The sequence below is a fragment of the Pongo abelii genome, chromosome 20 (genome assembly GCF_028885655.2).
Source record: "Pongo abelii isolate AG06213 chromosome 20, NHGRI_mPonAbe1-v2.0_pri, whole genome shotgun sequence".
NCBI lineage: Eukaryota > Metazoa > Chordata > Mammalia > Primates > Hominidae > Pongo > Pongo abelii.
In genome coordinates, this window is record NC_072005.2 from 20,217,000 (window position 1) to 20,240,487 (window position 23,488).

Below are 23,488 nucleotides of genomic sequence, written 5' to 3' on the forward strand. Positions count from 1 at the left end.
CTCTGCCTTTGGGGTTCAAGCGATTCTCCTACCTCAGCCTCCCAAGTTCCTGGGATTACAGGTGCACATAATGTCACCCATCTAGTTTTTGTATTTTTAGTAGACATGGTGTTTCACCATGGTGGCCAGGCTGGTTTTGAACTTCTGACCTCAGGTGCTCTGCCCACCTCAGCCTCCCAGTGTGCTATGATTACAGGCTTGAGCCACTGCACCTCGCCTGTGTTATGTATTTTAGATATAGATTTATAAATGAGGAACATTTCTAACATTTTAAAATAATGGCTGCATCATTATTTTCCACCAGCAGTCAACATGGGTTTCCTTTTTATTGCATCATCAACAGATTTGGTGTATTAAAAAAAATTATAGTGGCCAGTCTAATGGGTGTGAGGTGATTTTGTTTGTTATGTTTCTTTTTTCATTTCTCTACAAATTAGTAATTTTGTGTGTGCTTTCAAATGCATTTTCCCATTTTGTGTATTTTTTTGAGAAAAATTTGTCCATTTCTAAATCAAGTTATTCAAATTTACTGTTAGTTTTAAGAGTTGTTTATGTATTTTGAATATTAACTCCTTTAACAAGTAATATGTAAATGTTTTCAGCTATTTTTTAAGGGAAGTTGTCACTCCTGAAATTTTTTTCTTTCAGAAATTTTGAAGTATAGTGTAGTTAAACTTTTTTGTTCTTTTATTTGTTGCTCATACATTTAATGTCATACCTAAGAAAATGGTGCCAAGACCAATGTCATGTCTTTTTTTTGTATTTTTTCTTTCTTTCTTTCTTTTTTTTTTTTTGAGACAGAGTCTTGCTCTGTCACCCAGGCTGGAGTACAGTAGCGCAATCTCAGCTCACTGCAAGCTCTGCCTCCTGGGTTCATGCCATTCTCCTGCCTCAGCCTCCCAAGTAGCTGGGACTACAGGCGCCCACCACCATGCCCGGCTATGTTTTTTGTATTTTTAGTAGAGATGAGGTTTCACCGTGTTAGCCAGGATGGTCTCAATCTCCTGACCTCATGTTCCGCCCGCCTTGGCCTCCCAAAGTGCTGGGATTACAGGCATCAGCCACCATGCCTGGCTTGTTTTGTATTTTTTCTAAAAGATTTGTTAGTTTATTTTGTCTAAGTATTTTATTTAAAATATATTTTTGTATCATTCAAGGAAATAATCCAACTTTATTTTATCAGTGTGGATACTATAGCTTTTAACTGTTGTATTGACATCTTTGAACAATGAAATTTTTTACCCCTGAGCAAGAATGTTGAAGAGTGTGTTTTATATTCATATACTTTTGAATTTGCCATTTGCCTTTTGCTTTTAATTCCTAGTTTAATTCAGTTTTTGTTAGAAAACACACAGTGTATAATTTTAGTCTTTTTAAATTGTTTTGTTGTTGTTTTGAGACAAGATCTTACCGTCATCCAGGCTGGAGTGCAGTAGCATAATTTTGGCTCACTGTAGCCTCAGTCTCCTGGGCTCAAGTGATCCTTTCACATCAGTTTCCTGAGTAGCTAGGATTACAGTCATGCACTACCATGTCTGGCTAATTGTGTGCTTGTTTGTAGTGTTAGGATGTCAATATGTTGCCCAGGCTGGTTTCAAACTTTTAGCCCCAAGGGATCCTGTTACCTTGGTCTCCTAAAATGTTAGGATTATAGGCAAGAGCCACTGTTCGCAGTAAGTATTTTAAAATTTAATAAAACTTGCTCTGTGTACTAACAGAATACACCAGATGCAAATAAGAATATTGTGTATTTTTTTGCTTTTGACTGGAGAGTTTTGTATGTGTCTGTGAAGCCTAGTTGTTCTATAATATGGTTTGGATGTCCATGTTGTCCAGACCTCATGCTGCAATATAAATCCTCAATGTTGGTTGTGGGACCTGGTGGGACATGTTTGGATCATGGGGGCAAATTTCTCATGAATGGCTTGGTATATCCTCTTGGTAACCAAAAACTTTTCCTCTATTAATTCAAATGAGAGCTGGTTCATTAAAATAACCTGGGTCCTTCACCTCACACTTGCTCTGTCTCTTACCATATAATATGTCCAGTTACTCTTTACCTTCCACCATGATTTTAAGCTTCCTGAAATCCTCACCAGAAGCAGATGCTGGCACACACTTCTTATACAGTCTGCCAAACTGTGAGCCAAATAAACCTTTTTTCTTTATAAATTATGCACTCTCAAATATTCCTCTATATGCAAAATAATTAATATTGTCTATGTTAGCTAAGTTTTTTGTTTCTTATTTTTTATCTGAATTTTATATTTATTACTGCAAATGGGGTCTTGATGTCTGCAATTATTATGTTGCCCTGTATGTCTTGCTTCACTTTTGTCAGTAGTTGCTTTATATATTTTCGAGCCCTGATGTTATATATACACATTTATATAGATAGATAAATATTACAGTTATAGATTCCTGCTATAATATAAATTCCTTACTATAATATAATATCAGTCTATGTTTCATGGTAGTACTTGACTTAAGGCATATTATGTCTAATATAATTACGACCACATCACTCAATTGTGGTTACTATTTTCATGGAATATACATTTTTTTTTCATTTTTTATTTTCAGCCTATTTGACTCAATGCAAAATGAGTCTCTTGTAGGCAGCGTACTGTATGCTTTTTTAAAAACCACTCAGGCATTCTATTTTTATATATATATAATTTTATTTATTTATTTATTTGTTTTCTTTTGTGATGGAATTTCACTCTTGTTGCTCAGGCTGAAGTGCTATGGTGCGATCTCAGCTCACTGCAACCTATGCTTCGCGGGTTCAAGCGATTTTCCTGCGTCAGCCTTCTGAGTAGCTGGGATTAAAGGCATCTGCCACCACACCTGGCTAATTTTTTTGTATTTTTACTAGTGATGGGGTTTCACCATGATGGCTGGGCTGGTCTTGAATGCCTGACCTCAGGTGATCTATATATTGTCCTTCTTTGTCTTTTTGAAGTTTTGACTTAAAGTACATTTTATAAAATATGACAGTTTTTGACTTAAGATGTAGCTTGTGTAATATTATTTTGACCTCTTCTGCTCTCATTTGGTTAATATTTACATGAAATTTCTACTTCTGTGTTGCCATTTTCAGTCTTTGTCATTAGATCTCAGGTGACTCTTGTAGAAAAGCAAGTTGGATCTTGATTTTTAATTTTTTTTTTTTTTTTGAAGTCTCACTCTGCTGCTCAGACTGCAGTGCATGTGTTCAAGTGATTCTCCTGCCTCAGCCTCCTGAGTAGCTGGGATTACAGGCATGCACCACCACGCCTGGCTAATTTTTGTATTTTTAGTAGAGATGGGGTTTCACCATGTTGGTCAGGCTGATAAAATTTTTTAATAAACCTTTTTATTGAAAGTATGTTTCTTGACTGGAAAGATAATTATATATATTTAAGTAGTTTTCTGAAAGAGAAAAACTTACTAATGTTATCTATTTATTTATTTATTTTGAGACGGAATCTTGGTCTATCACTCAGGCTGGAGTGAAATGGCACAATCTTGGCTCACTGCAACCTCTGCCTCCAAGGTTCAAGTAATTCTTCTGTCTCAGCCCCCTGAGTAGCTGGGATTACAGGCACCCACCACCATGCCTGGCTAATTTTCGGTATTTTTAGTAGAGATGGGATTACTCCATGTTGGCCAGGCTGATCTTGGACTCCTGACCTCCAGTGATTCACCCACCTTGGCCTCCCAATGTGCTGGGATTACAGGCGTGAGCGACTGCACCTAGCCAATGTTATTTTATTAATTGTTTTATTTGATTCTTTTCTGTTTGTCTCTTTTTCTGTTTCTGTCTTTTTGTGTTTTTTTTAATTTTTGTATTGATATGCTTTTATTTTTTTCTTATTTTCTTTTGTGTATCTAGGCAGATATTTTCTTAGTGGTATCTAGGGGATTACATAAAACCTCTAAAAGATCCAACAATATACTTTAATGCAGTAAAAATTTCAGTTGCATGCAAAAATTCTTCATTACATCTGCCTTCAACTTTGTTATTGATTTTGCTAATTCTACTTTTTATGTTATATATTCATTAACAGATGTTTATAATAATTCCTCTACTTCTATCTTTTGCATTTTAGAGAATAACTAAAAGTGTTTTCTGTGCCATTATGATAATTAGGAAGGAATTCTATTTTTGTGTATGTGCATATCTTTTCCAGAAAGTTACGTATTTTCATATGATCATGTGTTGTTTTCTTGTATTATGTTATTTTCAGTGGAAGAAACTTCCTTCAGCATCTTTGATAGGTAGGGCATATGCAGTGCCAATATACTTTCTTAGGATTTGGTTATTTTGGAAGGACTCCTTTTTATATGGTAGTACAATTTTGCTGATGGTATTATTTTCTGCAAAAAATTTTTTTGATAAATTCACTGGTTATCTTATAAGACTGTGCTTATAAATGACACATCATTTTTATCTTGCAGCACCCAAAATTCTTTTCTTATCTGTGATTTTTGAAATTTTGCTTATAGGTGTGTTTGTGATAAATATCTTTCTGTGTATCCTAGTTTGTTCAGCTTCATGTTTACATTATTTTTTCTTTTAAGAAATTTTTAAGTTATTTTTTGTATTTTTTATATCCATAATTTTTGTTTTTTTCTATTTTAATATTTTTTCTTGTTATCCTCATTTTTCTGATCTTCAGTAGTGGTCTGTGTTCCTATTTCACTTACTGAATATCATCCCATTTCTTTTATGTAATTAATTAATTTATTTTCTGAGACAGAGTCTCACTCTGTCACCCAGGCTAGAGTGCAGTGGCATGATCTTGGCTCACTGCAACCTACCCCTCCCAGGTTCAAGTGAGTCTCCTGCCTCAGCCTCCCAGTAGCTGGGATTACAGGTGCACGCTGCCACATTTGGCTGATTTTTGTATTTTTAGTAGAGATAGGCTTTCACTCTCTTGGCCAGGCTGATCTTGAACTCCTGACCTCAAATGATCCACCCACCCCAGGCTCCCAAGGTGCTGGGATTACAGGCATGAGCCACTGTTCCTGTCCTATTTTATTTTTTTTTGAGACAGCCTTGCTCTGTTGCCCAGCCTGGCCAGCAGCGGTACAATCACTCACTGCAACCTTCCCGTCTTGGGTTCAAGCAATTCTTGTGTGTCAGTCTCCTAAGTAGCTGGGATTACAGGCACATGCCACCATGCCCAGCTAATTCTTGTATTTTCAGTAGTTACAGGGTTTCACCATGTTGGCCAGGCTGGTCTCAAACTCCTGACCTCATGTGATTTTCCTACCTTGGCTTCCCAATGTGTTAGAATTACAGGAATGAGCTTCCAAGCCTGGCGTGTTCAATTCATTCTGAATTTTAAAAATTACTTTATACACTTTTTATGGTCACTTTCGAAAATTTTATAATTTTTTTGATGGGCCATGTTGCCCAAATATTTTGTATACATTGTAATCTTTGATTGAGATTCAGGCATTAAGAAAAAGCTACCTGTTCCAATCTTTATAATATAGTTTTGTCCTTGTGTAGTCTGAAATCAATTGTTTTGGCTAGAGATTCTGGGAATTTCTCAAACATGTTTTTAGGATGTGTCTTGTCTAAAATTTTGTGTTTATTTAGTTAAATCGGCTTATTCATATTTCTTCCTAATAATCAGTAATCACTTGCTACAGCCATTCCTGTTTGGATTACTGCAGTTTCTTTGCTTCTGTAACATTTACCTTTAGACTCAGCAGACTCAAACTGTCATTCTAACATATCACTATTTCAGCATTTTATGTTACGGGAGACATTAGCCGGTGTCTAAAAAAGTTCATAGATGCCAGAAATAAAGATGTATGTGCCAATATTTTTCTTATTTTTAAAAAAGAAACCAGGAGTTGGCAATTTATATTTGTGTGTGTGTGTGTGTGTGTGTGTGTGTGTGTGTGAGACAGAGTCTCACTCTCTTACCTAGGCTGGAGTGCAATGGCATAATCTTAGCTCACTACAATCTCCGTCTCCACAGTTGAAGCAATTCTCCTGCCTCAGCCTTCAGGTAGCTAGGATTACAGGTATCTGTTACCATGCCTGGCTAATTTTCTGTATTTTTAGTTGAGATGGGGTTTCACCATGTTGGTCAGGCTGGTCTTGAACTCCTGACCTTGTGATCCACCCACCTCAGCCTCCCAAAGTGCTGTGATTACAGGCATTAGCTGTCATGCCTGGCCAACAATTTAATTTTTTTTTTGAGATGGCGTCTCACTCTGTTGCCCAGGCTGGAGTGCAGTGGCGCAATCTTGGCTCACTGCAGTCTTTGCCTCCCTGGTTCAAGCAATTCTCTGCTGCAGCCCTCTGAGTAGCTGGTATTAAATGTGCCCGCCACCATGCCTGGCTAATTTTTTGTATTTTTAGTAGAAACAAGGTTTCACCATCTTGGCCAGGCTGGCCTTGAACTCCTGACCTTGTGATCCACCCACCTCAGCCTCCCAAAGTGCTGTGATTACAGGCGTGAGCCACCATGCGCAACTGGCAATTTATTTTTAAAAGCACAATGCTATACTGGGCAGCAGGAAGAGCTGTGTTGGGTATAACTAACAGAGCTTTCTTTTTCTTCTATGTGGCTATTTGCATTCTGTTCACCTGGGGCCCTTCACACACTTAACTCATTTATAAATTTTTTACAATTTTATTTTTGTCAGTATGTTTTTGTTACATTTATATGTCCAGGAAGAAATTAGAACTGGTGGTATTTTGCTATGTCATCTTGCTTATGCAGTTTGTATAATTTTATAGGTTGGATTTGTAATGTATATTTATCTGAGTCTAGCAATTGAAGTAATGTGTTTTTATTGTTTCTTTTAGTTATGAGTTCTCATTTTGCCCAAGACCTTTGGCCAGAGAACATACAAGATTCTTTCCAAATAGGGATGCTGAGAAGATATGAAAAATGCAGACGTGACAATTTACAGTTAAAAAAAGGCTGTAAAAGCGTGGGTGAGCATAAGGTGCACAAAGGAGGTTATAATGGACTTAACCAATGTTTGACAACTACCCAGAAAAAAATATTTCAATGTGATAAATATGGAAAAGTCTTTCATAAGGTTTCAAATTCAAACACATATAAGACAAGACATACTGGAATAAATCTTTTCAAATGTATAATATGTGGCAAAGCTTTTAAACGGTCTTCAACCCTTACTACACATAAGAAAATTCATACTGGAGAGAAACCTTACAAATGTGAAGAATGTGGCAAAGCTTTTAACCAATCTGCAAACCTTACAACACATAAAAGAATTCATACCGGAGAGAAACCCTACAGATGTGAAGAATGTGGCAAAGCCTTTAAGCAGTCCTCAAACCTTACTACACATAAGAAAATTCATACTGGAGAGAAACCCTACAAATGTGAAGAATGTGGCAAAGCCTTCAACCGATCCACAGACCTTACTACACATAAGATAGTTCATACTGGAGAGAAACCTTACAAATGTGAAGAATGTGGCAAAGCCTTTAAGCACCCTTCACACGTTACCACACATAAGAAAATTCATACTAGAGGGAAACCCTACAGATGTGAAGAATGTGGCAAATCCTTTAAGCACTGCTCTAACCTTACTATACATAAGAGAATTCATACAGGAGAGAAACCCTACAAATGTGAAGAATGTGGCAAAGCTTTTCACCTATCCTCACACCTTACTACACATAAGATACTTCATACTGGAGAGAAACCCTACAGATGTAGAGAATGTGGCAAAGCTTTTAACCATTCCACAACCCTTTTTTCACATGAGAAAATTCATACTGGAGAGAAACCCTACAAATGTGATGAATGTGGCAAAGCCTTTACCTGGCCCTCAATCCTCTCCAAACATAAAAGAATTCATACTGGAGAGAAACCCTACAAATGTGAAGAATGTGGCAAAGCCTTTACTGCATCCTCAACTCTAACTACACATAAGAGAATTCATACTGGAGAGAAACCTTACAAATGTGAAGAATGTGGCAAAGCTTTTAACTGGTCCTCAGACCTTAATAAACATAAGAAAATTCATATTGCACAGAAACCCTACATAGTGAAGAATGTGACAAATCTTTTAAATGTTCCTCCACTTTTAATTAGCATAAGATAATTCATACTGGAGAGAAACCATATGAATGTGGTGAATGTGGGAAAGCCTTTAACCGGCCCTCAACTCTTAGTAAATATGAGAATTTATATGGAACATAAACCCTACAAATATAAAAATGTGACAAAGCTTTTTAAGGAAGTTCTCAACCCTTATTACACATAATTCATACCAAACAGAAAACCTACAAGTGTGAAGAACGTGGCAAAACCTATAAACCTATAACAAGTTCTCAATTCCTTTTTTTTTTTCTTTTGAGTTGGAGTTTCACTCTTGTCACTGAGGCTGGAGTGCAATGACGTGATCTTAGCTCACTGCAACCTCTGCCTCCTGGGTTTAAGCCATTCTTCTGCCTCAGCCTCCCAAGTAGTTGGGATTACAGGTGTCCAACACCACACCTGGCTAATTTTTTGTATTTTTAGTAGAGATGGGGTTTCACAATGTTGGCCAGGCTGGTCTCGAACTCCTGACCTCAGGTAATCCACCTGCCTTGGCCTTCCAAAGTGCTGGGGTTACAGGTGTGAGCCAATGTGTCTGGCTGCAAGTTCTTAATTAAGAGACATGGCGATAATTCATGCTGAAGAGGAACTCTAGAAACCTGAAAGATGTGACAGTGCTTTTACCACCACCTCCAAATTTCCTATACATAAAAATAAATTATACTAGTGTAATACCCTAGAAATGTATAAAATGTGACAAAGCCTTTATATGATTGTCATACATGATTGTAGGTGATATAATTCATACTTCCAAAACTCCTGTAAGTGTGAAGAATGTGGCAAAATATTTTATTAGTGCTTATACCTTATTTCACAGGAAAGCTCTTATCCTTGAGAAAAATTGTGCAAATACAAAGAATATGGAAAAACCATTAATGCCTACTCACATCTTATTGAACAGAAGAAGGTTCATAGTTAATAAAGCATTAAAAGTGCAATTACTGTCAAAAAATCTTTCAGAAAATAGAAGTCTTTAAAATGAAGAATATTTATTCTGAAGACAGCCATTACAAATATAAAGGGGGTTGTAGTGCCTTTACTTGTGTCACAGATCTTAGTGCACACATTTAGTACTAGAGGAAAACCCTGAAGCAGTTGCTCAAGCTTTGTTTGAGGGAATCAAGGGAACTTATATTGAGAATAGTACTGCAAATGTAATGAATGGAAAGACTTTTTTTTTCTTTTCCAAAAACTACCAGAGGGTTTATACCAAAATATATTTTTGCAGATTCAGTAAATATGAAAAAATATTTAATTCAAAATTGATTCTATGTAAATATCAGAGAATTTTCCATAGAATAATTAAGGCACTGACACTTCAGACATTACACTAAATCAGAATGTTCAGTATAAAAACTAATCCACAGCTACAGCTGTTAGATAAATTATTTCTATATAATTTTTTAAAAAGTGGATTTTTGAAGCACTGTAATTACATTGAAAGTATACTTGTTTTCTTGAAAAAATTTTTTTGAAAAGTGAATAATGATATAATACAGCTTTCACATTGCTTTATGCTGTTATTTTATTCCTATTGTATTCACGTGTGAAAGCATGGGATCAATTGTTGCTGCATTAGAGATATTAGAGATTGTTTTTTATTAGTTGGGCATTATGTATGACCTTTTCTATAAAAGAGTAAGGACATTAAGATGTAAGATGCATGATGAAAATATAAGTGGAGAGGCTCTTTGTAGTTAACTGATATTAAGTAATGTGTAAGGTGGGGGTTCGTGTTCTCATTTCTATAATCCTAGCCTATGACTTAATGTTGATGCTTTGAATGTCTTTTGGATGGTCTAACCTACATTAACATGTGTGCAGAACATCTTAAAACTTTTTTTCAAAAATCATAATTATTTTATTAATAAAGATAAAAAATAAGGTGGGGTTTCAGAGTAATGCTTTTCTACATTATAGTGAGAGAAAGAAATTATTAATTATAGTTAAAAATATTAAAATACGGCCAGGTATATTTATTAGTTTAGACAGGTTTTAATATAATGTTTATGGTTTTTTAAATATACAGTTGTATGGGATGGGTGCAGTGGCTCATGCCTGTAATCCTAGCATTTTGGGAGGCTGAGGCAGATGGATCACTTGAGGTCAGGAGATCGAGACCAGCCTGACCAACATGGAGAAACCCCATCTCTACTAAAAATACAAAAATTAGCTGGGCATGATGGCACATGCCTGTAATCCCAGCTATTCAGGAGGCTGAGGCAAGAGAATTGCTTGAATCTGGGAGTTCTCAGATTACAGGTGTGTGCCACCATGCCTGGTTAATTTTTGTATTTTAAGTAGAGACAGGGTTTCACCATGTTGGCCAGGCTGGTCACATACTCCTGACCTGAAGTGATTTGCCCACCTCGGCGTCCCAAAGTGCTGGGATTGCAGGCATGAGCCACCGCACCCTGCCTATTTTTTTCTTATTGAAATTTATTATTAGTATTTGTGGGTATATTGTATGTGTATATATTTATGCCTTATATGGTATATTTTGATTCGGGCATACAATATGTAGAAATTTCATTAGGGTAAATAAGATATCTGTCACCTCTTGCATTTATCATTTGTATTACAAACAGTGTAATTATACACTTTTAGTCCATAATTTAATGAAGCAGGTGGATTGCCTGAGGTCAGGAGTTCAAGATCAGCCTGGCCAACATGGTGAAACCCCGTCTCTACTAAAAATACAAAAATTAGCTGGACATGGTCACGCGTGCCTGGAGACTGAGGCAGGAGAATTGCTTGAACCCCGGAGGGAAGGTTGCAGTGAGCTGAGATCATGCCACTGCACTCTAGCCTGGGTGACAGAGAGAGACTCCATCTCAAAAAAAGAGAAATATAAAAAAAACTTACATTTCTGAGTCCTGAAAAATTATTAATAAATATTTGTTATATAGTTTTCTTTGAACATGTAGTCTCTCTGCCTGCAAACATACAGACTTTTAGTGGTAATTTACATAGAGTTAACTATACACAAATTACTCTGAAGATAAACCTTAGGTGTAAGAAAATTATGAAGTGAGTAAGTGTGTTTGTGAATGTGTTTGTACATATTATCAGAAGAGCAATTATTCAAACAAAACAAATTATTTTAATAGGGTGACTAATAGAAAACTAAACATCTCAAAAATGCTGAAAGCAAATCTATACTTTCTGCTTTGTCTTGAATTTATTAATGTAAAATTTTATGGCTTATGGTTCAGATTCTTCCCAGAATCTGCCTATTAAAGCACAGGCAACTTTGTCTCCAGAAATAACACTCTTGAGTATAACAATAAAAGCCCTTTTCAAAAAGAAAAAAAATAATCATTTTTAACATTTATATTAACTAAATTTATATTAACTAAATGTTATATTAACTAAAAATTTAACTAAAATTGAATAATTGGATATGTTTTTATTGTTGTATGTGTGTGTGAATGTATAAAATGGTACGAAAAATAATTTAAGCCAGAAAAAAAGTTAGTTAATATTTATAATGAATAAAACTGGAAAGTAGTTAATTTTTTTTTAGTCTGTTACTTGTGATCATTTTACTTTATTATTATTATACTTTAAGTGTACATGTGCACAAGATGCAGGTTTGATACATAAGTATACATGTGCCATGTTGTTTTGCTGCACCCATCAACTCATCATTTACATTAGGTATTTCTCCTAATGCTATCATTCCCCCAGCCCCCCACCCCCCGACAGGTCCCGGTGTGTGATGTTCCCCACTCTGTGTCCAAGTGCCAAGTTCAATTCCCACCTATGAATGAGGACATGCAGTGTTTGGTTTTCTGCCTTTGTGATAGTTTGCTGAGAATGATGGTTTCCAGCTTCATGTCCCTGCAAAGGACATGAACTCATCCTTTTTTATGGTTACATAGTATTCCATGGTGTATATTTGCCACATTTTCTTAATCCAGTCTATCATTGATGGACATTGGGGTTGGTTCCAAGTCTCTGCTATTGTGAATAGTGCCACAATAAACATACGTGTGCATGTGTCTTTATAGTAGCATGATTTATTTTAATTAGATCCCATTTGTCTATTTTGGCTTTTGTTGCTATTGCTTTTGGTGTTTTTGTCATGAAGTCCTTGCCCATGCCTATGTCCTGAATGGTATTGCCTAGGTTTTCTTCAAGGATTTTTATGGTTTTAGGCCCAATACTTAAGTCTTTAATCCATCTTGGGTTCATTTTTGTGTAAAGTGTAAGGAAGAGATCCAGTTTTAGCTTTCTACATATGGCTAGCCAGTTCTCCCAGCACCATTTATTAAATAGGAAATCCTTTCCCCATTTCTTGTTTTTGTCAAGTTTGTCAAAGATCAGATGGTTGTAGATGTGTGGTGTTATTTCTGAGGACTCTGTTCTGTTCTATTGGTCTATATATCTGTTTTGGTACCAGTACCCCGCTGTTTTGGTTATTGTAGCCTTGTAGTATAGTCTGAAGTCAGGTAGTGTAATGCCTCCAGCTTTGTTCTTTTTGCTTAGGATTGTCTTGGCTATATGAGCTCATTTTTAGTCCCATATGAACTTTAAATTAGTTTTTTCCAATTCTGTGAAGAAAGTCATTGGTAGCTTGATGGGGATGGCATTGAATCTATAAATTTCACAATATTGATCCTTCCTATCCATGAGCATGGAATGTTCTTCCATTGATATGTGTCCTCTTTTATTTCATTGAGCAGTAGTTTGTAGCTCTCCTTGAAGAGGTCCTTCACATCCTTTGTAAGTTGGATTCCTAGGTATTTTATTCTCTTTGTATCAGTTGTGAATGGGAGTTCACTCATGATTTGGCTCTCTGTTATTGGTGTATAGGAATGCTTGTGATTTTGTATCCTGAGACTTTGCTGAAGTTGGTTATCAGCTTAAGGAGACTTTGGGCTGAGATGATGGGGTTTTCTAAATATACAATCATGTCATCTGCAAACAGGGACAATTTGACTTCCTCTTTTCCTAATTGAATACCCTTTATTTCTTTCTCTTACCTGATTACCCTGGCCAGAACTTCCAACAGTATGTTGAATAGGATTGGTGAGAGAGGACGTCCTTGTCTTGTGCTGGTTTTCAAAGTGAATGCTTCTAGTTTTTGCCCATTCAGTATGATATTGGCTGTGGGATTGTCATAAATAGCTCTTATTATTTTCAGATATGTTCGATCAATACCTAGTTTATTGAGCGTTTTTAGCAAGAAGGGCTGTTGAATTTTGTTGAAGGCCTTTTCGGCATCTATTGGTAAAATCATGTGGTTTTTGTCGTTGGTTCTGTTTATGTTTATGTGATGGATTACGTTTATTGATTTGCCTGCGTTGAACCAGACTTGCGTCCCAGGGATGAAGCCAACTTGATCATGGTGGATGAGCTTTTTGACGTGCTGCTGGATTTGGTTTGCCAGTATTTTATTGACAATTTTTGCATTGATGTTCATCAGGGATATTGGTCTAAAATTCTCTTTTTTGTTGTATCTCTGCCAGGCTTTGGTATCAGGATGATGCTGGCCTCATAAAATGAGTTAGGGAGGATTCTCTGTTTTTCTATTGATTGGAATAGTTTCTGAAGGAATGGTACCAGCTCCTCTTTGTACTTCTGGTAGAATTTGGCTGTGAATCCATCTGGTCCTGGACTTTTTTTGGTTGGTAGGCTATTAATTATTGCCTTGGCCAGGCGGGGTGGCTCATGCCTGTAATCCCAGCACTTTGGGAGGCCAAGGCAAGCAGATCACAAGCTCAGGAGATTGAGACCATCCTGGCTAACACGGTGAAACCCTGTCTCTACTAAAAATACAAGAAATTAGCTGGGCATGGTGGCACGTGCCAGTAATTCCAGCTACTCAGGAGGCTGAGGCAGGACAATCACTTGAACCTGGGAGGCAGAGGTTGAAGTGAGCCAAAATCACAACACTGCACTTCAGCCTGGGCGACAGAGTGACACACCGTCTCAAAAAAAAAAAAAAAAGGCTCTCCCTCTCCCTCTCCCTCTCCCTCTCCCTCTCCCTCTCCCTCTCCCTCTCCCTCTCCCTCTCCCTCTCCCCTCTTTTTTCGGTCTCCCTCTCCTTCTTTTTTCGGTCTCCCTCTGTTGCCGAAGCTGGACTGTACTGCCGGGATCTCGGCTTGCTGCAACCTCCCTGCCTCGGGCTCCTGTGACTCTCCTGCCTTGGCCTGCCGAGTGCCTGGCATTGCAGGCGCGCGCCGCCACGCCTGAATGGTTTTTGTATTTTTGGTGGAGACGGGGTTTCGCCGTGTTGACCGGGCTGGTCTCCAGCTCCTGGCCTCGAGTGATCTGCCTGCCTCGGCCTCCCGAGGTGCTGGGATTGCAGACGGAGTCGCCCTAACTCAATGCTCAATGGTGCTCAGGCTGGAGTGCAGTGGTGTGATCTCGGCTCTCTGCAACCTCCACCTACCAGCCTCCTGCCTTGGCCTCTTAAAGTGCTAAGATTACAGCCTCTGCCCCACCGCCACCCCGTCTAGGAAGTGAGGAGCCTCTCTGCCTGGCCGCCCATCGTCTGGGATGTGAGGAGCCCCTCCGCCCGGCCGCCCTATCTGGGAAGTGAGGAGCGCCTCTGCCCGGCCGCCCATCATCTGGGATGTGAGGAGCGCCTCTGCCCGGCTGCCACCCCGTCTGGGAGGAAGTGAGGAGCGCCTCTGCCCGGCTGCCCCGTCTGGGAGATGAGGAGCACCTCTGCCCGGCCGCCCCGTCTGGGAGGAAGTGAGGAGCGCCTCTGCCCTGTTGCCCTATCTGGGAAGTGAGGAGCGCCTCTGCCTGGCCGCCACCCCGTCTGGGAAGTGAGGAGCGCCTCTGCCTGGCCGCCACCCCGTCTGGGAAGTGAGGAGCGCCTCTGCCCGGCTGCCACCCCATATGGGAAGTGAGGAGCGCCTCTGCCCAGCCGCCCCTTCTGGGAGGTGAGGAGCGCCTCTGCCCAGCCGCCCCGTCTGGGAGGTGAGGAGTGCCTCTGCCCGGCCGCCCCGTCTGGGAGGTGAGGAGCGCCTCTGCCTGGCCGCCACCCCGTCTGGGAGGAAGTGAGGAGCACCTCTGCCCAGCTGCCCCATCTGGGAAGTGAGGCGCGCCTCTGCCCGGCTGCCACCCCCTATGGGAAGTGAGGAGCGCCTCTGCCCGGCCGCCCACTCTGGGAAGTGAGGAGCGCCTCTGCCCGGCCGCCCACTCTGGGAGGTGAGGAGTGCCTCTGCCCGGCCGCCCCGTCTGGGAGGTGAGGAGCGCCTCTGCCTGGCCGCCACCCCGTCTGGGAGGAAGTGAGGAGCACCTCTGCCCGGCCGCCCACTCTGGGAGGTGAGGAGCGCCTCTGCCTGGCCACTCCGTCTGGGAAGGGAGGAGCGCCTCTGCCCGGCCACCCCGTCTGGGAGGTGAGGAGCGCCTCTGCCCGGCTGCCACCCCGTCTGGGAGGAAGTGAGGAGCACCTCTGCCCGGCTGCCCCATCTGGGAAGTGAGGAGCGCCTCTGCCCGGCCGCCACCCCATATGGGAAGTGAGGAGCGCCTCTGCCTGACCACTCCGTCTGGGAGGTGAGGAGCGCCTCTGCCCGGCCGCCCCGTCTGGGAGGTGAGGAGTGCCTCTGCCCGGCCGTCACCCCGTCTGGGAGGAAGTGAGGAGCACCTCTGCCCGGCTGCCCCGTCTGGGAGATGAGGAGCACCTCTGCCCGGCTGCCCCGTCTGGGAGATGAGGAGCACCTCTGCCCGGCCGCCCCGTCTGGGAGGTGAGGAGTGCCTCTGCCCGGCTGCCACCCCGTCTGGGAGGAAGTGAGGAGCACCTCTGCCCGGCCGCCCCCTCTGGGAAGTGAGGAGCGCCTCTGCCTGGCCGCCACCCCGTCTGGGAGGAAGTGAGGAGCTCCTCTGCCTGGCTGCCCCATCTGGGAAGGGAGGAGCACCTCTGCCCGGCCGCCACACCGTCTGGGAAGTGAGGAGCGCCTCTGCCTGGCTGCCCCATCTGGGAAGGGAGGAGCACCTCTGCCCAGCCGCCACACCGTCTGGGAAGTGAGGAGCGCCTCTGCCTGGTCGCCCCGTCTAGGAGGTGAGGAGCGCCTCTGCCCGGCCGCCCAGTCTGGGAAGTGAGGAGCGCCTCTGCCCGGCCGCCCTGTCTGGGAGGTGAGGAGCGCCTCTGCCTGGCCGCCACCCCATCTGGGAGGAAGTGAGGAGCGTCTCTGCCCGGCCGCCCTGTCTGGGAAGTGAGGAGCGCCTCTGCCCGGCCGCCCCCTCTGGGAAGTGAGGAGCGCCTCTGCTCAGCCGCCCCCTCTGGGAAGTGAGGAGCGCCTCTGCTCGGCCGCCCCGTCGGGGAAGTGAGGAGCGCCTCTGCCCGGCCGCCCCGTCTGGGAAGTGAGGAGCGCCTCTGCCCGGCCGCCCCGTCTGGGAGGTGAGGAGCGCCTCTGCCCGGCTGCCACCCGGTCTGGGAGGAACTGAGGAGCGCCTCTGCCCGGGCGGCCCCGTCTGGGAAGCGAGGAGCGCCTCTGCCCGGGCGGCCCCGTCGGGGAAGTGAGGAGCGCCTCTGCCCGGCCGCCCCGTCTGGGAGGAGAGGAGCGCCTCTGCCCGGGCGGCCCCGTCTGGGAAGCGAGGGGCGCCTCTGCCCAGCCGCCCTGTCTGGGAGGTGAGGAGCGCCTCTGCCCGGCTGCCCTGTCTGGGAGGTGTACCCAACAGCTCCGAAGAGACAGCGACCATCGGGAGCGGGCCATGAGGACGATGGCGGTTTTGTTGAAGAGAAGGGGAGAAGTGTGGGGAAAGGAAGGAGAGATCAGATTGTTGCTGTGTCTGTGTAGAAAGAGGTGGGCATAGGAGACTCCATTTTGTTCTGACTAGGAGAAATTCTTCTGCCTTGGGATGCTGTTGATCTATGGCCTTTCCCCCAGCCCCCTGCTCTCTGAAACATGTGCTGTGTCAACTCAGGGTTAAATGGATTAAGGGTGGTGCAAGATGTGCTTTGTTAAACAGATGCTTGAAGGCAGCATGCTCTTTAAGAGTCATCACCACTCCCTAATCTCAAGTACTCAGGGGCACAAACACTGCAGAAGGCCGCAGGGTCCTCTGCCTAGGAAAACCAGAGACCTTTGTTCATGTGTTTATCTCCTGACCTTCTCTCCACTATTATCCTATGACCCTGCCATATCCCCCTCTCCGAGAAACACCCAAGAATGATCAATAAATACTTCAGAAATTAAAAAAAAAATAAATAAATAAATAAAAAAAAAAAAGAAAAAAAATACTGAAAAAAATTTGCATTAGAATTAAATTTAAAAGGCTAAATTATAACTCTCATAAAAAAAAAAAAAAAGAAAAAAAAGAAAAAAATTATTGCCACAATTTCAGAGCCTGTTATTGGTCTATTCAGAGATTCACCTTCTTCCTGGTTTAGTCTTGGGAGGGTGTATGTGTCCAGGAATGTATCCATTTCTTCTAGATTTTCTAGTTTATTTGTATAGAGGTGTTTATAGTATTCTCTGATGGTAGTTTGTATTTCTGTGGGATCGGTGGTGATATCCCCTTTATCATTTTTTATTGCGTCTATTTGATTCTTCTCTCTTTTCTTCTTTATTAGTCTTGCTAGCGGTCTCTCAATATTGTTGATCTTTTCAAAAAACCAGCTCCTGAATTCATTGATTTTTTGAAGGGTTTTTGTGTCTCTGTCTCTTTCAGTTCTCTGATCTTAGTTATTTCTTGCCTTCTGCTAGCTTTTAAATTTGTCTGCTTTTGCTTCTCTAGTTCTTTTAATTGTGATGTTAGGGTGTCGATTTTAGATCTTTCCTGCTTTCTCTTGTGGGCATTTAGTGCTATAAATTTCCCTCTACAGACTGCTTTAAATGTGTCCCAGAGATTCGGGTGTTTTGTCTTTGTTCTCATTGGTTTCAAGGAACATCTTTATTTCTGTCTTCAATTCGTTATTTACCCAGTAGTCATTCAGGAGCAGGTTGTTCAGTTTCCATGTAGTTGTGCAGTTTTGAGTGAGTTTCTTAATCCTGAGCTCTAATTTGGTTGCACTGTGGTCTGAGAGACAGTTTGTTGTGATTTCTGTTCTTTTACATTTGGTGAGGAGTGCCTTACTTCCAATTATGTGGTCAATTTTAGAATAAGTGCAATGTGGTGTGGAGAAGAATGTATATTCTGTTGATTTGGGGTGGAGAGTTCTGTAGATGTCGATTAGCTCAGCTTGGTGCAGAGCTGAGTTCAAGTCCTGTATATCCTTGTTAACCTTCTGTCTTGTTGATCTGTCTGATATTGACAGTGGGCTGTTAAAGTCTCCTATTATTATTGTGTGGGAGTCTAAGTCTCTTTGTAGGTCTGTAAGGACTTGCTTTATGAATCTGGGTGCTCCTGTATTGGGTACATATATATTTAGGATAGTTAGCTATAGGTTACCCAGAAAAGGGTAACCTGGGTAAAAGTGGTCACTGGCATTATGGAACAACATATAGTAAGTTGTAGTGAATGATCAGCCTCTGGGATATTGATAGTCTACCAACAAGGCTGAACTCATCATTCTAATTCAATCAGCATGTCTGCACCATTCTAGTGACCAAGGTTTCCACTATTCATTACAGAAATACCATGAAGACCAGTAGGTAATGTCCTAGAATTGAACTTATTTCAAAAGGCATACCTAATTGTTTTTTTCACATTTGAAAAACCTTAACAACAGTGAATTTATAAATAATTAGCTTCTAATTAGAGGATTCTACTATACTGTAATAGAAGATTAAACTGTAAACACCTTAACATGAATATTTCTTGAATACATAATTATATAGGCAGTTTCTTTTAGATTAACATGAAAAAACTAACAATCAGAGAAAACATTTGAAATGAGATAAAATTAATCAAAACCACATCTTTTCAAAGGCTTGGCATAATTGCCATGCTTTTGGAAATGGCCAGATGATTAACAAAAAACAAAGACAAGATTTGGGCTTTGCTCATTTGACCTTTTGAAATCTAAAATCCTGGCTAAAGTATTCAAAGGGAGTATTTTATAGGTGGCTTCCCAGGGTTTCCAAAGCAATGAAAGAAAAATTTTGACAGGCAGAAATATACACGCTATATACACACATTGCTCTTCTCTGATTTGTCTTAACAGTGAAAAATTGAAGATTGTAAATTTAGTCTTAACTTAGGGTAAAATTAACAAAAGATTTGTTTTTGAAAAAAGCAAATGTATAAAATTAATGGGTGATAGATGCCATTAGTTGCTAAAAAATAGTATGACTAAATTCAGTAAGTATCTAGCCATGCAAATAACAGCCCAATTAAATTGAGACTCTAATAGGTGCATGTGGAAAGCATTGCTGTGCAGTGTGGTGCCTCCACTCAGCATTTTCTTCTGCCTCTTCACAGAGAAACCAATTTCCCCTGAGTGACTCAGGGTGCATACTGGGAACTGAGAATGCTGTGCTCAAAGTGATTACTGGAAACATGGTTTATACACTTCTTCCATAAGATAATAAAATGTTATAAATCTTGTTCTGCCTCAGAAAAGCTTTTAGTAAAAGATTGTAGTACTCAATTTGGGTTCATGGAAAATTTCAATATTCCAGATAACTCAGACACTTAAATGTCAAGGAAATTCCATAAAACATATTTGAATAAGATAAAGTCTTCTTAGTTAATAATTTTATATTACAAGTAAATTTTAGAAACCAATACTTTAAGGCAATGAACAGGGTTTGACAAGTGAGCAGCACCTAGCCAAGTGCTCTTCATGATCATTGTTAAAGCAGCAATAACACCACGTCCTTTCCTGGGACCTGCTGTCCTGTTTTCCACTGATATAAAGTGGAGAAGGTATTGAAATGGCCAAAGGAGGGTGATATAAATTGAATTTTTATATGAAACAAAATTTTAAATAAAAAATAGCATTTGATGTTGTACAACTATAGGTGAGACTATTAGTGTGAGGTCATATTTTTACTTATATTGATATAATAACAATTCACAATATTCTTATTTAGAATAATGCTTCTTTTTTGCTCTATATTTGCTAGCTTTTGATCAAATCTTACCAGAGCTCAATAGAAATGAATCAAATGAATCTTTATTTTACCACAAGCATTGTTGATGCCTATGCTTGTTTTTCTTAAAATCCGTTAGCTTTTAATGAAAGATTTAGACTTTTTTTAGTGTGTTATTTTAATTAATTAATTAATTAATTTATTTATTTAGAGACAGAGTCTTGTTCTGTCACCCAGGCTGGAGTGCAGTGGCACAATCTCCGCTCACTGCTACCTCCACCTCCCAGATTCAAGCAATTCTCCTGCTTCAGCCTCCTGAGTAGCTGGGATTACAGGGGTGCACCACCATACCCAGCTAATTTTTGTATTTTTAGTAGAAACGGGTTTTCACCATGTTGGTAAGGCTGGTCTCAAACTCCTGACCTTGTGATCCACCTGCCTCAGCCTCCCAAAGTGCTGCGATTACAGGCGTGAGCCACCACACCAGGCCCAGTGTGTTGGTTTATTGCTTAGAGGTGGCTGTCCTGCCAGAAAACTGCTATTCTCAGCTGTAACCACATTGACTAATAGTGGAAGTGAAGTGGATAAAAAGCAAATGTGTTTTCTCTATATCTTTTTTCATCCATTGGCTGAAGAACAACAGAAGGATGCAGATGAAAGAAAATATAATCCCTGAAAGATCATGAAGAAGCTCCCTTAACCAGACAAAAAAACCCATAGGGGATGTATTTTGTTGTTGTTTTTTCATTATTGTACTCTCTACTTCTATGAATTAAAAAACTTTTTTTTTTTTTTTGAGACAGAGTTTTCCTCTATTGTTCAGGTTGGAAGGCAGTGGCGCAATCTCGGCTCACTGCAACCTCCACTTCCTGGGCTCAAGCGATTCTCCTGCCTCAGCCTTCTGAGTAGCTGGGATTACAGGCATGTGCGACCACACCTGGCTAATTGTGGTATTTTTAGTAGAAATGGGGATTCACCATGTTGGTCTTGAACTCCTCACCTTGTGAGTCTTGAACTCCTCACCTTGTGAGTTGCCTGCCTCGGCCTCCCAAAGTGCTGGGATTTCAGGTGTGAGCCATTGCCCCTGGCAAGTTTAAATTATTTTTAACACTTCACATGGAAATAGAATTATGTGGGCCGGGGGTGGTGACTCATGCCTGTAATCCCACCACTTTGGGAGGCTGAGGTGGGTGAATCACTTGAGGTCAGGAGTTCGAGAACAGCCTGGCCAACATGGCAAAACCCCGTCTCTACTAAAAATATAAAAACTATCCAGGCATGGTGGTGGGCACCTGTAATCCCAGGTACTGGGGAGGCTAAGGCAGGAGAATTGCTTGAGCTCAGGAGGTGGAGGTTGCAGTGAGCTGAGATGATGTCACTGCACCATTGCCTCGGTAGCAAGAGCTAAACTACCTCTCAAAAAAAAAAGTAGGATTTGTGTGTGTGTGTGTGTGTGTGTGTGTGTGTGTGTGTATTTTTCTGTGCTGGCTTATTTTGCTTAGCATATTTTTTGGGTTTATGAATATTGTTGCAAATAACAAGACTTTCTTATTTTTAAGGGCTGTATAGCATTGCATTGTGTACATACACCACATTTTCCTTCTCCATTCACCTATTGGTGAAACAGGTTAATTGTGAGTAATCCATTTCCTTCCTTCTCTCTCTTTTTTGTTTTTGCTTTGTTTTCTTTTGTTTGAGATGGAGTTTCATTCTGTTCTCCAAGCAGAAGTGCAGTGGCACTGCTCACAGCTGTGAGCTGAGATTGCGCCACTGCACTCCACCTTGGGCGACAGAGTGAGACTCCATCTCAAAAAATAAATTAAAGCTGGGCACGGTGGTTCACTCCTGTTATCCCAGCACTTTGGGAGGCCGAGGTGGGTGGATCACCTGAGGTCGGGAGTTTGAGACCAGCCTGACCAACATGGAGACACCTCTTCTCTACTAAAAATACAAAAAAATTTATCTGGGTGTGGTGGCTCCCGCCTATAATCCCAGCTACTGGGGAGGCTGAGGCCAGAAAATCGCTTGAAACTGGGAGGCAGAGGTTGTGGTGAGCTGAGATCGCACCATTGCACTCCAGCTTGGGCAACATGAGCGAAGCTATGTCTCAAAAAAATAAAATGAAATAAAAAATTAAAAAAAAAAATAAATAAACATAAATAAAATTATATAAAGAAAAAAATAGAATGCCTGAGTGGTTTTTAAAAAGCATACACTATGCTGCCTCCAAGAGATTCATTTTAGCATCGAGTCAAATAGGCTGAATGTAACAGAATGAAAAAAATGTATATTCCATGAAAATAGTAATCTCAATTGAATGAGGTGGTCATAATTATATTATACATAATATGCTTTAAGTCAGGTAGTACTGTGAGACCAAGACTGATATTATATTATGGTAAAGTGAGTTCATTTAGCAGGAATCTATAATTATAATATTTATCTATCTATATGTATATGTGAATATAACATCAGGACTTCAAAATATATAAAGCAATTCTTGACAGTAAAGCAAGACATATATAGCAACATAATAATTGTAGACATCAAAGCCCCATTTGCAATAATAAATGGAAAATTTAGATTAAAAATAAGAAACAGAAGCCGGACATGGTGGCTCACGCCTGTAATCCCAGCACTTTGGGAGGCTGAGGCGGGTGGATCACGAGGTCAGGAGATAGAGACAATCATGGCCAACACGGTGAAACCCTGTTTCTACTAAAAATACAAAAATTAGCCAGGCGTGGTGGCGGGCGCCTGTAGTCCCAGCTACTTGGGAGGCTGAGGCACGAGAATGGCGTGAACCCAGGTGGCAGAGCTTGCAGTGAGCCGAGATTGCGCCACTGCACTCCAGCCTGGGTGACAGACCGAGATTCCATCTTAAAACAAAACAAAAACAACAACAACAACAAAAAGAAACAAAACTTAGACAACATTATAGACTGAATTATTTTGTATATAGAGAAATACTTGAGAGTGCATAATTTATAAAGAAAAAAGGTTTATTTGCCTCACAGCTTGGCAGACTGTGTAAGAAGTGTGTGCCAGCATCTTCTGGTGAGGATTTCAGGAAGCTTAAAATCATGCTGAAAGGTAAAGAGTAACTGGACCTATTATATGGTAAGAGACAGAGCAAGTGTGAGGTGAAGGAGCCAGGTTCTTTTAATGAACCAGCTCTCATTTGAATTAATAGAGTGTAAAGTTTTTGGTTACCAAGAGGATATACCAAGCCATTCATGAGAAATTTGCCCTCATTTGAAATTTGCTGTCTTTTGAATTAATAGAGTGTAAACTTTCTGGTTAACAAGAGGATGCACCAAGCCATTCATGAGAAATTTGCCCCCATGACCTAAACGTGTTCAACCAGGTCCCACAACCAACATTGAGGATTTATACTGCAGTATGAGGTTTAGACAACTTGGACATCCAAGCCATATTATAGACCAACTCGGCTTCACAGAC

At 40.9% G+C, this 23,488-nt stretch overlaps 1 protein-coding gene across 2 annotated transcripts in view; it reads left to right on the forward strand.

Annotated features, from left to right (window-relative positions):
- LOC103888547 (zinc finger protein 253) overlaps positions 1-11,607 on the forward strand; it is an 84,742-nt gene extending 73,135 nt beyond the window's left edge. The window contains exon 5 of one of the 2 annotated variants that reach the window (XM_054540054.2): positions 7,107-11,607. In XM_054540054.2, the coding sequence (XP_054396029.2) occupies positions 7,107-8,091 (985 nt within the window). In that variant the 3' untranslated portion in view covers positions 8,092-11,607. Of the gene's footprint in view, positions 1-6,817 lie in introns of both variants that reach the window. The other variant, XM_054540053.2, reaches the window with a different exon arrangement.
- Positions 11,608-23,488: the final 11,881 nt, after the last annotated feature.